At 39.6% G+C, this 18,108-nt stretch overlaps 1 protein-coding gene across 1 annotated transcript in view; it reads right to left on the reverse strand.

Annotated features, from left to right (window-relative positions):
* The window catches only part of MYH15 (myosin, heavy chain 15), a 159,302-nt gene that overhangs the window by 40,732 nt on the left and 100,462 nt on the right, over positions 1-18,108 (reverse strand). The window contains exon 28 of the mRNA XM_010838558.1: positions 8,846-8,972. Within this exon, the coding sequence (XP_010836860.1) occupies positions 8,846-8,972 (127 nt within the window). The remainder of the gene's footprint in view (positions 1-8,845; positions 8,973-18,108) is intronic.

Raw genomic sequence — 18,108 nt, forward strand, 5'->3', positions numbered from 1 at the left:
TTTGGAACCAGTCTATTGTTCCATGTCCAGTTCTAATTCTTGCTTCCTGACCTGCATATAGGTTTCTCAGGAGGCAGGTCAGGTGGTCTGGTATTCCCATCTCTTGAAGAATTGTCCACAGTTTATTGTGATCCACACAGTCAAAGGCTTTGGCATAGTCAATAAAGCAGAAATAGATGTTTTTTATGGGATTCTCTTGCTTTTTTGATGATCCAGTGGATGTTGGCAATTTGATCTCTGGTTCCTCTGCCTTTTCTGAAACCAGCTTGAACATCAGAAAGTTCACGGTTCACGTATTACTGAAGCCTGGCTTGGAGAATTTTAAGCATTGCTTTACTAGCGTGTGAAATGATTAGCTATCACTGAGAATCTTCCACAGAGTAAGTATTTTATGTATATTATCCAGTTTAATTCTCATAACTATTTGATAATGTAGGTATTATATTAGCCATTTTTCAGAAGGGAAAACACAGCCGCTTACTTAAATGTGATTGAGATACAAATCTGCACAGCTAGTAACCAATGGACATAGAGTCAAATTAAGCTTTTAATCCTGAAGAACACGTTCTTTCTTCTGTGGCATGCCCTCTTGTTTATTATGTGTGAGTCTACAAATTTCTGGCCATATAATTTTTAGATAATTACAACTTCTTTGCCTCATTTGTAAATTGAGGATAACAATAAAAGATTGTTAGTGAAAATTAATTGAGTGTGAATGTACTTTGTAGACTGAATTGCTAAATAAAGACTAGAAATTTTCATTAAAGTGTAGAGAATGTGATCAAGAAATGGGTAGATTTTATTTCACTCTAGTCTACCTTCCCAGCTTAGCTTATTTCATTCATAATAGGTGAGAAATGACTTGGTTATTAGAAATGGCACTAAAGCAGAGCCAATCCTCAACAAAAAACATTAATTCTATTACATAATTAGTCCAACAATAAAAACTCCAAATATTTATGACTCCCACTCCTCTTGATATGAAGAAGTTCTAAAATTCTCAGCATTATAAGAAAGCATCTGTTTGGGTTAAAACTGCAATTACCAAACTTTTTAGTCTTAGGAACACTTTATACACTTAAAAATCATTGAGGACCCCACAGAGGTATTGTGCATATGAGTTTTATATTAACAGTGTATTTGAAAATAAAAGAGAAATTTAAGATACATATTTACTCATTTTAAAAGATAAAAATCTTAAAGACATGTTAACAGAAGTGACAGTTTTTAGAGGCAAAGCTATATATTCCAAAACAAACAAAAAATTAGTGAGAAAAATCAGCTTATTTTACATTTTAAAAAACTCTCTGGCTTAATAAAAGTCAGTTGGTTGAGGAATCCAACAGTTCTGGTTGAAGCATGTGAAGAAATCCAGCCTCTCACACATAAGTAGCTAGAAAAGGGAGATGTATTTTTATAGTTTTTTCAGATAATTGTGATGATTGTTTGATGCTATACCAAAACTCAACAAATAGAAGTTTCCTAAGGGTTAATGGTATAAACCAAACAAATGAAATTTTTTATTCTGTTCCATTAAAATTCATGGATCGGTCTTAAATTTTGAATGGATCTTTTACCCATATATCATTTTGCAGCACCAAGTAGTGGTGATTTGAAAAATATATGTTTACTCAATTATGCAGATTTTTCAAATGTTAACACATTTCATCACACAATATAAAATAAAATCATACTTGTTAACATCACCACTTATCTCATAAAAAAAGCCTTTAAGGTTCAGATCAAGATGGAGGAGAGGAAAATCCTGAGCTCACCTCCTCCCACAGATACACCAAACTACAACTAAATATAGAACAACTATCTCTGAGAATGACCTAAAGACTAACAGAACAGATTTTCTATAACTAAGCATATAAAGAAAAGGCCATATGGGGAAGGGGAAGAGGGCAGAGACATGGTCTAGTCAGAACATGCACCCCCACTAAGGCCACTAATAAGTGAGAGGGATATCCCAACTGTTGAGGTCCCCACTAGGGAGTGAGGGGTCCAAGCCCCCCATCAGGCTCCCCAGCCCAATGTACTTGCACGGGGAAGACAAACTTCCATAATTTCTGGCTGTGAAAAGCAGCAGGGCTTAGGGTGGGGAAAGCCAAAAGGCAGTGGGAAACTGAAACACTGCTCACGTACAAACTCCCTCCAGGTCTCAGTGCAGAGGCAATAGCTTGAGAAACACCTGAGTCATAAAGGAGGAGATGGCCAATATTGACTACTATTAGGATGTACGCTAGAGGGCAGGGATCTGGCAGAACTTTCTCCAGTGGCAGAAGCACTTGTGGTCACATTTTTATTCATTTATTTATTAACTCTTCTGCCACCTAGCTGGCCCAGAGCTGATGGGCACCATTTCTGTTACTTTCAATCAACCTGGCTAAAAGGGTATACTTCCACCCCAACATTCCCCTGAGGATCAGCATGCCTCTCAAAAGCCACCCCATGACTGCCCCACCAAATAGGTGGCATGAGCTGCACCAATGCCCTTCCAAAGTGGCTCTTACACCAAATGACCTGGTGGGACATCTTGGCCAGCATCAGCACTCCTTTCAAAGGAGCTCCCACTTGGGAGTTAGCTCCATCCACAGCACATCTACAGCAGTCACAACCAAGCGATGCAGCCAGCCAGGCCTGGTACCAGCTCCCCCAACTAGTGTGCCCACAGCAATTGTGGCCCAACCACAATAAGAGAATGAACACAGCCCAAAGAGGGAAAACCTCAGTAACAAGAGGCTCTGGTGACCATGGGAATTGTGCCATGGAGCCCCACAGAAACCTTCCACATAAGGTCACTCTTTCAAGACTGGGATATGGAGCTGATCTATCTAATACATAGAAGCAAACCATAGAGTTAGGCAAAGTGAGGAGAAAAAGGAATACTTTCTAAATGAAAGAACAAGACAAAACTCCAGAAAAAGAACTAAATAAAATGGAGCTAAGCAATATATAAGAATATAATTCAAAGTAATACTCATAAAGATGCTTACTAAACTCAGGAGAAGACTGAATGAACTCAGCCTGAGAACTTCAACAAAAATATAAAAAAGAACCAATCAGAATGAAAGATTACAATAACTGATATGAGAGTACACACTAAGAGAATCAACAACAGATTAAAAGATGCAGAACAGATCTGCAGTCTGGAAGATGAGGAATCGGAAATCATCCAATGAGAACAGGAAAAAAGAAATAAGAATTTTTAACAGAGATTAGTTTAAGGGACCTCTGGGACATCGGGCACACTACCATTTGCATTAGAGAGGCCCCAGAAGGAGCAGAGAGAGACAGAGGACACATAGAGGTAAAATATCTCAACATCATAAATATCATCTATGACAAAACTACAGCTAACCTGATACTCAATGGTCAGACCTCTCAAAGATCAGAATCAAGACAAGGAGGTCTGTTTTTACCACTTTTAGTCAACACAGTACTAGAAGTCCTAGCCACAGCAATTACAAATAAAAAGGGGTTTAAAGACATTTAAATAGCAAAGGGAGAAAAAAACTCACTATTTGCAGATGATATGATATATACATAGAAAACCCTAAAGCCTCCATCAAAAAACTATCAGATCTAATAAATGAATTCAATAAAGTTATAAGATGCAAAATCCATATACAGAATCAGATACATTTCTGTACACTAATAACAAACTATCAGGAAGAGAAATGAAGAAAACAATTTCATTTACAATTACATCAAAAGTATAAAATACCTAGGATTAAATGTAACCAAGAGGTTAAAAGGCCTGTTCTTGGAAAACTATAAGAAATTGAGTAAAGAAATTAAAGATACAAGTAAATGGAAAGATACTCTATGTTCATAGACTGGAAGAATTAATATCATTAAAAAATATTACTACTGAAAGCAATCTACAGATTCAATGTAATCCTTATCAAAAATTTTGTCAAAACTAGAACAGATAACCCTAAAATTTGTATAGAACCACAGAAGTCCCAGAAAAGCCAAAGCGATCATGAGAAAGAAGAACAAAGCTGGAGGTATCACACAACCTGATTTCAAGCTATACTACAAAGTTATAGCAATGAAAACTATGATATTGGCATAAAAAATAGACACATAGATCAATGGAATGGAATGGAATACTACTCAGTCATGAAAAAATGAAATTATGTCATTAGCATTAACATGGATGGACCTAGAAGGTATAATGTTAAATAAAATAAATCAGACACGGAAACACAAAGACAAATAACATATTATTTCACTTATATGTGGAATCTAAAAAAAAAACGAACAAAAAAAAACAATATAGAAACAGACTCACAGACACAGAGAACAAACTGGTAGCTGCCAGAGGGGAAGGGGATGGAGGAGTTAAGTGAAATAGGTTAAGGGGATTAGAGGTATGAACTTCTTATTTTAGTTATAAAATATGGGGCTATGATGTACAACATAAGGGTTATAGTCAATGGTATTGAAATAATTTTGTATGGTAACAGATAGTTATTAGGCTTATTGTGTTGATCAATTTGTAATACAGAGAAATGCTGAATCACTGTATTATATACCTGAAACTAATACTATACACAATAAAAAAAAGAGGGGGGGGAGTCTTCAAGAATTGAGAGCCATCAAGCTCATGAAAAAAATCTAATTTTTACCTAAAAGCTCCACTTTTATTATTGGCAACAAATATTGTCAGTTGTTTCCCTTGGAGTGACAGGGTCACTTTGTTCATTTTTGAAAAAAATATCTGCCAAATATCTAAGTCTGAATAAGCATAGTTTGTCAAATATTCTTTCAAGTAAATACGATTCTTCCTGAAAAATTGCTAGTTTAGCTCAGAACTTAAACAATCACACATCCTACTTTAGCATGAAACAGAGGTGCTTTATGCACACTTTCTGTTTTGTTACACAGAATATTAAAAAGATATATACTTGGGGTTGAGATATAATTAATTTTTACTCTTTCATTAAGGACATTCTTAAGTAAAACGGACTCTTTTTTAAACTTTTGAGTATATACCAGCAAATACAATGATTATTACTACAGCATGGTGCTACTGCCTTGGTTTGTGCTAAGGCTCCAGCAGTTTTAATCATCATTGCTTTCGCACCATCTATAATAGCAGCAAAAGGACTGAAAGAGCAAAGAGCATCTTGGTATTGAATGAAAGAGCTCTAACCTCTCACTTAGTTCCCCTGAAAGAGCCTTGATGATTGCTGGGGTTCCATGGACCAAACTTTGAGAAACTCTAGGTCACACATCATATTTAAAAGTATTCTGAGGAAATGCCAATCCATTAAGGGGTTGAGACTAACATAACACATATGTTACAGAACTGGGATCCACTTAACATGGCTTAACTGATCACATTTACTATTGGTCTCCTTTGAAAGCAGACTGTAATCAGTGGACAGGACAGGGCATGAGAAAGAAACTTTGGAAATAGTAGCAAAAAAGAAAAAAAGCATCAAAAATCTGGACCATCGTCCTAGTTAGAGGAGGGGAGTTTGGATAGGTATATACTTAAAATTTAATCCATACAAGAGCCAAAAGGTAAAGCCGAGAATAAAGGAGGACATAAAATGCCCTGCATCCTAAGCAGAATTATCATCTCAGATCCAGTTTCATTTCACTCACCCACCAATTTCCTCATCAAAAAAGTGAATAGAAAATTAATACCAATAAGTAGAGGGAGGGAGGTAATGCCTATCAAACAAATTGTACACAGCACTTCCTTCAGCACAGACATACAGTCATTTTCCAGCCTAGCCTCCAGACTGCACGGTCCCCACACAGACTATATCCTAAATGGCACCAAAGATCAAATTGGGGGTTTTGTATTGAGGCCAAGTGTCACACACCCTGTCATCAGCATGAGAAGAGTCCTGCTTAGTGTCCCTGCTAGAATCTAAAACACTTCCCTCTTTTAGAGTTCCAAATCTATAGTTTGGATGGCATCATCAACTCAATGGGCATGAGTTTGAGCAAACTCCAGGAGATAGTGAAGGACAGGCAAGCCTGGCATGCTGCAGTCCATGGGGTCACAAAGAGTCTGACATTATTGAGCAACTGAACAGCAACAACCAGATTTAGCATCTAGAAACAGAGGTGTCCAAAGGCAGAATGATAAATGGCCTTCATTTGGAAGGATAAATGGCCTTCACTGTCTTTTTAAAGTGAGTGCCTCTGGGTATCAAGAACACATTGTTTATTTTCATTGGCCTAGGAAGTCTATCTCTGGGAATATATTACTAAAAATTATTCTAATTACAGACAAACAGCTAGCCACATGCTGTTCATAGCAGACAAGCAAGTTACAGGGCAAGATGAAGTAACCATTGTCCATCTAACTGATGGATGAGAAACACTCATAATGACTATACAAGATACAAAAAAGCTCATGATGAATTTAAAAAGAAAAACCTCAAATAGATTGCCATCATGTAAAAGATAGAGGGGGAAAACCTCATTAATAGTGGTTGATGGTTAAGAATAAGCCACAGAACATTGTTCTAATTTTAACTGGTCAAATGTTTGAGGATCCCCAGCAAATGGCAGGCATTGCTCTAGATGACTAACATATCAGTGGACATAATAAAGGCCCCTGCCCTCATGTAGCTTACACTGTGGCAGATGGAGACAAGACAAACTTATTTATTATGTCAAGCATGTAGTTTCTTTGAAGGTATTAAATTCTATGAAAAAAGAAGCACATGGAGAAAACTGGTTGAGAGTACTCAAATGTCACCTTCCCAACAAGGCCTATCCTGACTTCCCCCAGATCTATTTGATTAACTCTCATCTTTAAGTTTTTTCTTGATGAGTAGGGTACTCTACGCAGAAAAAATAGTCAGGGCAAGACTCTAGGGTGGGAGTATGCCTGATATTTTCAAAACATAGCAAAGAGGTCAAAAGAGAGGTGTAGGTTCATACTACCCAAGGCATCTACAGATTCAATGCAAACCCTATAAAATTACCAATGGCATTTTCCTCAGAACCAGAACAAAAAATTTTAAGATTTGTATGGAAACCAAAAGACTCTGAGTAGCCAAGAGAATCTTGAGAAAGAAGAGGGCTGGAGGGATCATGCTCCTTGACTTAAGGCTATACTATATAAGTTGTGTCTGACTCTTTGTGACCCCATGGACTGTAGCCCGCCAGGCTCCTCTGCCCATGGAATTGCCCAGGCAAGAATACTGGAGCGCATTGCCATTTCCTCCTCCAGGGAGTCTTCCCAACCCAGGCATCAAACCCAGACTTCCTACATTGTAGGGAGATTCTTTATTGTCTGAGCCATCAGGGAAGCCCCATATATATATTCTGCTGAGTCACTTCAGTCGTGTCCAACTCTGTGTGACCCCATAGACAGCAGCCCACCAGGCTCCCCTGTCCCTGGGATTCTCCAGGCAAGAACACTGGAGTGGGTTGTCATTTCCTTCTCCAATGCATGAAAGTGAAAAGTGAAAGTGAAGTTGCTCAGTCGTGTCCAACTCTTAGCGACCCCATGGACTACAGCTTACCAGGCTCCTCTGTCCATGGGATTTTCCAGGCAAGAGTACTAGAGTGGGGTGCCATCGCCTTCTCCACATATATATATATTACTTGGCCATAAAAAAAAATGAAATAATGCCACTTAAAGCAACATGGATGGATATAGAGATACTCATGTATGGATGTGAGAGTTGAACCATAAAGAAGGCTGAGCACCAAAGAATTGATGCTTTTGAACTGTGGTGTTGGAGAAGATTCTTGAGAGTCCCTTGGACTGCAAGGAGATCAAACCAGTCAATCCTAAAGGAAATCAGTCCGGAATATTCTTTGGAAGGACTGATGCTGAAGCTGAATCTCCAATATTTTTGCCACCCGATGTGAAGAGGTGACTCATTAGAAAAGACCCTGATACTGGGAAAGGTGAAGGCAGGAGGAGAAGGGGACGACAGAGGACGAGAGGACTGGATGGCATCACCAACTCAATGAAGACTGGCATGCAGCAGTCCATGGAGTCACAAAGAGTTGGACACAACTGAGCAACTGAACAACAACAACAAAAGCAACAAGGATGGATATAGAGATTATCATATTAAGTGAAGTCAGACAGAAAAAGACAAATATCATATGATACCACTTATATGTGGAATCTCAAAAAAAATGATACAAATGAACTTATTTACAAATCAGAAACAGACTCATAGAAAACAAACTTGTGGTTACCAAAGGGGAGAGCAGGGATTAAGGAGGACATAAATTCAGAGTTTGGGATTAATATATATACACTACTGCCCATAAAATAGGTAATCAATGACCCGCTATATAGCATAGGGAACTATACTCAATATCTTGTAATAATCTTTCATGCAAAAGAATCTGAAAAAGGAATACATACACACATACATGTATGTAACTGAATGACTTTGCTGTACAATTGAAATCAATACAACATTGTAAATTAACTATACTTCAATTTGTAAAAAATATAAATATAAAAAATAGGTGTGGGCTCATTGAAAATTAGGGGAAATGCCTATTTCAGTGAGGTAGATATGATAAAGTGGCATGTCTTATAGACTGTGTGGATAGTCTCTACCATCCTTGGATCATGAAAGCTACTCCAGTCAACTGCATATTGCTTTTCCCCTTCATGGAAGAGAGTTGGGCAAGGCCTTTCAAGGTGGCACAGAGGTGATCCTTCCCAGACAAGAGCATGTCTTGGAAAAGATAACATCAAGGGCCTCACCACCCCCCTAGAATTTTTAAATTCCCACCCAGACTCAGTGATTGGATCATCATTTCAGTGGTTTCTCCACCATTCTTCTGGGCTTGAGACTTGCAAGTGAAGCAACACCAAAAGTTTACTTACCATTCTCACTCCGTAGCTTTGTCTTCTGCGCTGTCACGTCATTTGCTAATTGAGTCACTTCATCCAGTTTTGCATTTGCTTCTTTCAAGCGTTCCTCATACAGACTACAAAGCTTCTCAGCATTAGCCTACAAGTTGAGAGGGGAAGGTTGGACATGGTTTATAGAGAACATGCTGAATTAGCTGCATAAGGAAGGGAGGGAGGGGTGGTTCCTGGGACCCTTGTGCTCTCCTCTGCCCTGAAAGTCACAGCTAGCATTGGAAAACCATGTCTGCTAATTTTAAACAGCAAAATACACTCAGAGTCTGGGCCCCTAGGCGGCCCAAACTTTTCAAATTATAGGTATTAATGGAGAAACAAGTATCTGGTATTGGGGAATGTCTCTAGAATTCTTTGCTTTTCAGAAGAAGGAAATGTGTCAAACACTGATGAAGTATATAATTACTTCCTGACATTATATATTTAACCATCTTTCTTTTCTTCTAGACTATAAGCTTCATGAGGATAGAGATTCCATTTGATAACAGATTATACCCCCTATGTCTAGAATAGTATCTAACACATATTAGGAGCTCAATAAACAAGGGGATAGTTCAGAGGGATGGGAAAGAAAGGATGGGAAAGATGGAGGAGGAAGGAAAGTCCAGAGGGTTGACCAAGAAGGACAGGAGAAAGCAGATGAATCTGAGATACAGCAGCGTAATAATAGAAGTTTGAACTGCGAAAACAACTGGACCCTCCCAATCATTAAGGTTGCAGGCTCATGATTACCCTGCTGGGTTATCATTTCAATCCCAAACTCCAACTTCTCAGAATTGGTTGTTCATGTTTAAAGAAAATGATATGCTAAGTGACCTATGCACTTTTACCTGGTTTAAGTAACCAATCTAATCATCAAATTTTTGCCACACTGAAAACTAATGCCAATGACTTTGAAATTCAATATTTTCAGGACCAAGAGCTTCCAAATGTAAGATGGTGCTGGCCCCTTTACCTAGCTGTAATTTTCATTCATATTATTAATATGGTCAGATATCATAAAATGACACGTGGTACTTCACAGTTCTATGGATTTTACATTGCTGTTTTTCTGTTTTGTTCTCAGTCCATATGAGACTTTTGTCTCTATAAAGAAATAGTGCTATGGAAAAAGGAGGGGAGATGTAGGGGAAGGGATAGCAAGAGAGAAGAAGGAGAGAGAAGGAGATTACTTTGACAAAGAAAGGATCACATCAATGGCATTTCAAGAAAATGGTGAAAACTGTGAAATCTGGTGGTAAGTCTAATAGTTTTCAACGTTAAACTAATTTTTATGATATAGCAATGGCCAAGGGAGAGAAACATTTCCAGGATGATGCCAGGTTTAGTCCTTTGGGAAACTTCTGAGTCAGCAAAGACTTTGGAGCTCTCCAGCTGGAGCCTGTGCTGTGATGATTGTTCTCTGTAAACTTACTCTATTTTATAGTTAGAAATGACTATTCTAACTGTTTTTGGAAGACTCCTAAATTACATCTTATATCCCCAAGGCCAAATACAGAGCTTGACACAAAATAGGAGACTCAAATTACTACAAACTTTAGTGAGAGGTTGGCAAACAGACCCACTAAAGTTTACTTAGAGGTCACATTCAAGCTTTCCCTATGAACCTCAACCCCCAAATTGGTTTTTTTTTAACTGGGTTGGTATATTATCCACTGATTAGCAAACAAAGGAAGAGGCCATTCGGAGACTGACAAGAAATATCAGTAATTCTACTCACAGATATTCCATAGCACACCCATGCCAGGTGGTGGATATGAAACCAGACCTGCCAGAGGTTCAATCAGCTTTCTGTACATCACGAAGGTTAGAACAATGATGTTAAATGCCAGACACACTCAATTACCCGCAATCTCCACTTATCACTAGAAGCTATAGAAAAAACACAGGCAACAATTTCTAAATAGTCTGTAATTTCAAATATTTTGATTGTTGAATATGTTTGCTTTACTACTTCTGAAAGTAATCTGACAGTCAAAGTTGGCACACTCATTTTCCTCACAGTATTCCTCAGGAACTCAGATTGCCTCTGTTTTATAAATGAGGAAATGGTCAGAGAGGCTAAATACCTTGCCCAAATTCACATAGCTAGTATGTGTTGGGTATAGGATTTGAACTGGTGCAAGAAAAGAAAAAGTCAGACACTAGATTCCTAAGGATCTGTTATATCAAGTAATAACAAAGGAAATGTTAAGGATTAATTAACTTAACATTCTAGTTGATTGAAATTGTCGTGAATCCTGTGTGAAACTGGATTCCAGATCCAATTTATGGATTCTGGAAGAAACTGAATAAAAATATGACTATGTGAACCATTTTTGTTTTATGTTCACTCCAATAATAAATGACCTATGAATTGGGTCAGGAGGAAGACAGCCAGATGTGAGAAATGCCACTTCTGCTTATGACCAGGAGTGTGCTCTTCTGCACACCTGTTTGCTGAGGGTGAAAGAACACAGATCTCCATAAGACAGCTTAGTCAGTGTTGTGGGAGTGGCAAGCAAAGGAGCCAGAGAATTCCCTGGTTTCAAGAGAAGCCTGTGTGATTAAGCCCTGCATGGCTGTGCACACCTGCAGAGCAGGCAGCTACTGGGCAGGCATAAGACATTCGCCCTCAGGCACAGCCTCAATTGGTAGTTATCCATGGCACTAACATTGGTATTGTGTTTTCAATTGAAAAAGTGTTTTCATAAGCAGGATCTGCAAAGGCAATGTGATTGTTTATCTAAAGGTGGCCTGGACAGGGGCATGCCATTCAAAGGGTGGTACCCTCAAAAGTACTTCAAGTTTCAGCCTAAAGATAGACACTAAATTTTGATACCAAGAAGGAAGAGGTTAATGGAATAATGCACATTTATTCTGAAGCTGGTTCTTAAAATGACGCATAAAAATGCTGCCTCCTAGAAATTCAGGAACCAATGGGAATTCAAAATAATCAAGATAATTGTGAGATTGCCTATAACTTCTAAATTGCCCTGGGCCTCTCTGTCAGCCTAATATGCTTTCGAAAATGCTTTGGTTTCTACTGTACCACTGAGTATTGGCATTTCTGGCATTATAATTCAAGAAAAGATGAAGTAAACAATTCAAGATAAAGTTCAGCATAATGTATATGCCTATGAGAGTGAACAGAGTCAATTTATCCCACCAAGAAATATGTAAGGCAGCAACAGAATGCCATCACCCACAGACATACACAGGATTGGGGGTTGAGGCCCATCTCCACCATATAATTTTTGTGACCCTGAACAAATGATTAAATCTATGAGCCACAGAAATCCCAAGAGGCGTATGTAAAAAACTGATGCTAGTAACTGAGTGTACTGATTATGGAAAGCACTTAGTAAACATGAGAAAAATAAGACCTAGTTTCTACCTTAGAGATGTCTTCTACTGAAGCAAACTGAAAAGATTACAATGTGGCAATGCAAAGGGGATGCCAAAAGTGCTACAAGAATTCAGAAAATAATTCAGGTAACATTTTAATCAGGGATGTTGAACTTGAGCACTCCAGAGACACAGTTCAGTTTGGAAAAGGCACATTGGTGGGAAAACGGATATTTGATGGAACGCAGGCATTCTAGCATGGCTAAAGTAGAGGGTGTAGAGGGTCTAGGAAACAAAGTTCTAGAATCTAAAACTGGCACGAGGAGTGGAGTCAGATCATGGGCTATAGGGTACCTTAAAGGGCAGAAGTGTGGAGTTCACTCTGAAGCTGGGACATGATTCCACAGAGCCATGCATCTCTTAAAATATTCATATCGGTACTATTTTAAAAAGATTGGGAAAAAAAGATAATTTAGAAAACACTGCAATAATCCAGTTAACAGATAATGAAATTTTTACATATGAGTGGGAATGGAATGAAAAATTACAAGACAGTACAAAATTGACCTTCTCTAAGAATTGATTGGAAAGCAAAGAACAGAGAGGAAACACAGTTCTAGGCTGAGAGTCTGGGTGATGGAAGGAACAGGGTGCTAGTGGCAAAAAGATCCATAGGAATTATATGTCAGCTTCAGGAGAGGTAAGTCTGGCTTTAGACATGCTAATTTGAGGAAAGAGAGACATTACTGATCTTTGCAAGAACCAATTAAGAAACTACTTTTAAGATGTGTGCTTAGTCACTCAGTCATGTCCGACTCTTTGCAGCCTCATGGACTGTAGCCCACCAGGCTCCTCTATCCAGGGGATTCTCCAGGCAAGAATACTGGAGTGGATTGCCTGAGGATCTTCCTGACCCAGGGATGGAATCCAGGTCTCCTGCACTGCAGGCAGTTCTTTACTGTCTGAGCTACCAGGAAGCCCAACAAAAGGGGAAATAAAAGACGTTGCAGGGGTTAAAGGAGTGAGGAGGTAGTGAGATATACACTGACTTGTGGGAGCTGGTTTCCAAACAAGGCACACCAGTGAGCCACACTCTCTAGTATCCACACCCACGTGTAGACCCTGTCCTGTGACTCATCACTGTTGGGAGTCACACAGAATCACTCCACTGTATTGCAAGCCAACCTCACAAGAGTCTTTGCAGCTTCTGGTCTCTTGGAATACTTGCTTTTAGTGCCCTGAATTACGATGTAAGAAGTCCAACTCCCCTATGACTACCACGCTGTGAGGAAAGCCAAGCTAGCTACATGGAGAGGTCATAAGGAAAGAGACATTTCCAAACAGCCCTCAACTGTCTAGCTATCCCAGCCCAAGAGCCAGACAGGTGAGTGAATAAACCTTCAGATGATTTGAGTCACAACCACCATCTGCACTAAGCCTGTCAAGCCCCAGAACCAAGAGAGAAAAATAATAAATTATATTGTTTTAACTTCAAGGTTTTGAGGGTGATTTGCTACATGCTGCTGCTGCTGCTAAGTCGCTTCAGTCGTGTCTGACTCTGTGCGACCCCATAGACGGCAGCCCACCAGGCTCCCCCATCCCTGGGATTCTCCAGGCAAGAATACTGGAGTGGGTTGCCATTTCCTTCTCCAATGCATGAAAGTGAAAAGTGAAAGTGAAGTCGCTCAGTCGTGTCCGACTCCTGGCGACCCCATGTACTGCAGCCTACCAGGCTCCTCCATCCGTGGGATTTTCCAAGCAAGAGTACTGGAGTGGGTGCCATTGCCTTCTCCGGATTTGCTACATATCAATAGATAAATAGAACATTACTCTTTGGTCAAGGAATCAGATTAAGACAGACATGGACAGGCTTTGCTTTTCTCTCAAAATACTAACCCTAGTATGGAAAAGTCTGTTTTTTTTTGTTTTTTAATATGTGGATAATGGTTATGTGGAAGAATATTTTATTGTTTGGAGCAAGAATGAAAGAAATGGCTGAGTGAATATATTATAAGGTGAAGAGAGAAGTTATAATGAATGGTCTTAATCTTATCAGTTAAGTGTTAACATTTAGTAAAAGGATGGATTCAGGAAGACAGGGTTGGAGTCTGAGGAAGGATTTTTGTTTCTCTTTTAAAATAAAACAAGTTAGAAGAATAAAGAACTTCTGAGCAGCAATGAAATTCCAGAGGAAGTTGGTAAGTATAAAATTAATACATAATTAGTATGCATTTATGGTGAATCTGTCAATGGTCTTATGATTTTATGACTTACTACTAAAATGTATAGCAACAGAAGAGTTCCTGAGGATGAATGAGGGGCAAAGAGTAAGGTCTTCTAGTGCTCACTTGCACTGATAAAGGAAGATAAACCTACAAGGGCAAGGAGTGAGAATGTTTTTATTGCTGAGTTGAAGACAGAATCCAAACAAAATGCAGCATACAGAAGAGACAGAGGAAGAGAGGTCCGAAGTCTTCACTAGATTTATATTTTATGATAATTGAAGGTGTGATGGCAGGGAGAGTGGAGAGGAAGAAAGAGAAGGAAAAGTGGGGTAGTTGTGTTTCTTTCTATTCAATGTGCTATTTAAAGGAAATTAAGGCTAAATATTTCAGGAGTCACTCAGTATCTCTGAAGAAATCGTACATTTTTATGGTTGTCGTCCTTAAAGATCAAGCTTTATTGTTGGTTTGTCTTCCCAGATGACTACAGATTCTGCTCACAGGAAGAATCTGGCACTGGTTATTTGCTCTGCATGGCCTCAATCAAAGCTCCTCTCAACTGCCAGAAGGTAAGGAGGTTCTTACCTGTGATCTGATACTAGTCATTTGAGATGAGAGCTGGCAGAGTAGAGATTAATGGGCTCGGTGAAGAAAGAACATGTGAAAATTCTCCTAGTGTTGGCTTATTAAAGAGATGCCAGAGGACACAAAGGAGAAAAAGTTCTTAACTTCCCCCAAAGCTGTTTGTACCATTTGTTTGGATGGACTTAAAGTTCCTGAGCCCCCTCCTTGGAGTGCTCCCAACTCAAAGCCATCCTTCAAGAGAGAAACACCACTGATGAATCTATTTGCAAAGCAGGAATAGAGATGGAGACATAGAGAACAGACTTGTAGACACAGGGAGGGAAACGGGAGGGTGGGATGAATTGAAAGAGTAGCACTGACATATATCCACTACAGTGTGTAAAGTAGACAGCTAGTGGGAAGCTGCTGTATGGCATAGGGAGTTTAGCTCAGTGCTCTGTGATGACCAGGAGGAGTGAGATGGGGTGGGAGGGGGAGGCACAAGAGGAGGGGACATGTGTATACGTGTTATTGGTTATTGTACAGCAGAGGCTAACACAACATTGTCATGCAATTATCCTCCAACTGAAAAAAGAGAGAGACACACACCATGTACAAGTTAGTGGCATCCCTTGTCCAGCCTACCTACTGTGTCATCACTAGAAAGACCCACAAGGAACACAGACTGGAATTCCAATAAGGTCAGAAGCCACAGGCTACCTTCAGGGGATAGTCATGGAACTTTAGCAATGCCTGAGATTAGACCTGATCTAGAGAGGAGCTATCCCACACCCGAGGTCAGAGGTGGTGGCCTAGAGGAGCTACTCCATGCCCAAGGTCAGGGGAGGTGGCCATGAGGAGATACCCCTTGTCCAGGGTAAGAGAAACCCAAGTAAGACGGTAGGTGTTGTGAGAGGGCATTAGAGGGCAGACACACTGAAACCATACTCACAGAAAACTAGCCAAACTGATCACATGGACCACAGCCTTGTTTAACTAAGCCATGCTGTGTGGGGCCACCCAAGACGGACGGGTCATGGTGGAGAGGTCTGACAGAATGTGGTCCACTGGAGAAGGGAACGGCAAACCACTTCAGTATTCTTGCCTTGAGAACCCCATGAGCCATATGAAAAGGCAAAATAATAGGATACTGAAAGAGAAACTCCCCAGGTCAGTAGGTGCCCAATATCCTATTGGAGATCAGTGGAGAAATAACTCCAGAAAGAATGAAGGGATGGAGCCAAAGCAAAAACAATACTGAGTTGTGTATGCGACTGATGATACAAGCAAGGTCCGATGCTGTAAAGAGCAATATAGCATAGGGACTGGAATGTTAGGTTCATAAATCAAGGCAAATTGGAAGTGGTCAAACAGGAAATGGCAAGAGTGAACATTGACATTCTAGGAATCCGCAAACTAAAATGGACTGAAATGGGTGAATTTAACTCAGATGACTATATCTACTACTATGGGCAGGAATCCATTAGAAGAAATGGAGTAGCCATCATAGTCAACAAAACAGTCCGAAATGCAGTACTTGGATGCAATCTCAAAAACCACAGAATGATCTCTGTTCGTTTCCAAGGCAAACCATTCAATATCACGGTAATCCAAGTCTATGCCCCAACCAGTAACGCTGAAGAAGCTGAAGTTGAACAGTTCTATGAAGACCTACAAGACCTTTTAGAACTAACACCCAAAAGAGATGTCCTTTTCATTATAGGGGACTAGAATACAAAAGTAGGAAGTCAAGAAACACCTGGAGTAACAAGCAAATTTGGCCTTGGAGTGCAGAATGAAGCAAGGCAAAGGCTAATACAGTTTTGCCAAGAGAATGCACTGGTCATAACAAACACCCTCTTCCAACAACACAAGAGAAGACTCTATACATGGACATCACCAGATGGTCAACACCGAAATCAGATTGATTATATTCTTTGCAGCCAAAGATGGAGAAGCTCTATGCAGTCAGCAAAAACAAGACTGGGAGCTGACCGTGGCTCAGATCATGAACTCCTTAATGCCAAATTCAGACTTAAATTGAAGAAAGTGGGGAAAACCACTAGACCATTCAGGTATGACCTAAATCAAATCCCTTACGATTATACAGTAGAAGTGAGAAATAGATTTAAGGGACTAGATCTGATAGACAGAGTGCCTGATGAACTATGGACGGAGGTTCGTGACATTGTACAGGAGACAGGGATCAAGACCATCCCCATGGAAAAGAAATGCAAAAAAGCAAAATTGCTGTCTGAGGAGGGCTTACAAATAGCTGTGAAAAGAACAGAAGTGAAAAGCAAAGGACAAAAGGAAAGATATAAGCATCTGAATGCAGAGTTCCAAAGAATAGCAAGGAGAAATAAGAAAGCCTTCCTCGGTGATCAATGCAAAGAAATAGAGGAAAACAACAGAATGGGAAAGACTAGAGATCCCTTCAAGAAAATTAGAGATACCAAGGGAACATTTCATGCAAACATGGGCTTGATAAAGGACAGAAATGGTATGGACCTAAGAGAAGCACAAGATATTAAGAAGAGGTGGCAAGAATACACAAAAGAACTGTACAAAAAATATCTTCACAACCAAGATAATCACGATGGTGTGATCACTCACCTAGAGCCAGACATCCTGGAATGTGAAGTCAAGTGGGCCTTAGAAAGCATCACTACGAACAAAGCTAGTGGAGGTGATGGAATTCTAATTGAGCTATTTCAAATCCTGAAAGATGATGCTGTGAAAGTGCCGCACTCATTCTGCCAGCAAATTTGGAAAACTCAGCAGTGGCCACAGGACTGGAAAAGGTCAGTTTTCATTTCAATCCCAAACAAAGGCAATGCCAAAGAAGGCTCAAACTACCGCACAATTGCACTCATCTCACACGCTAGTAAAGTAATGCTCAAAATTCTCCAAGCCAGGCTTCAGTAATACATGAACCATGAACTTCCAGATGTTCAAGCTGGTTTTAGAAAAGGCAGAGGAACCAGAGATCAAATTGCCAACATCTGTTGGATCATGGAAAAAGCAAGAGAGTTCCAGAAAAACACCTACTTCTGCTTTATTGACTATGCCAAAGCCTTTGATTGTGTGGATCACAACAAACTGTGGAAA

This window comes from Bison bison, unplaced genomic scaffold (genome assembly GCF_000754665.1).
Source record: "Bison bison bison isolate TAMUID 2011002044 unplaced genomic scaffold, Bison_UMD1.0 scf7180017864098, whole genome shotgun sequence".
Taxonomy (NCBI): domain Eukaryota; kingdom Metazoa; phylum Chordata; class Mammalia; order Artiodactyla; family Bovidae; genus Bison; species Bison bison.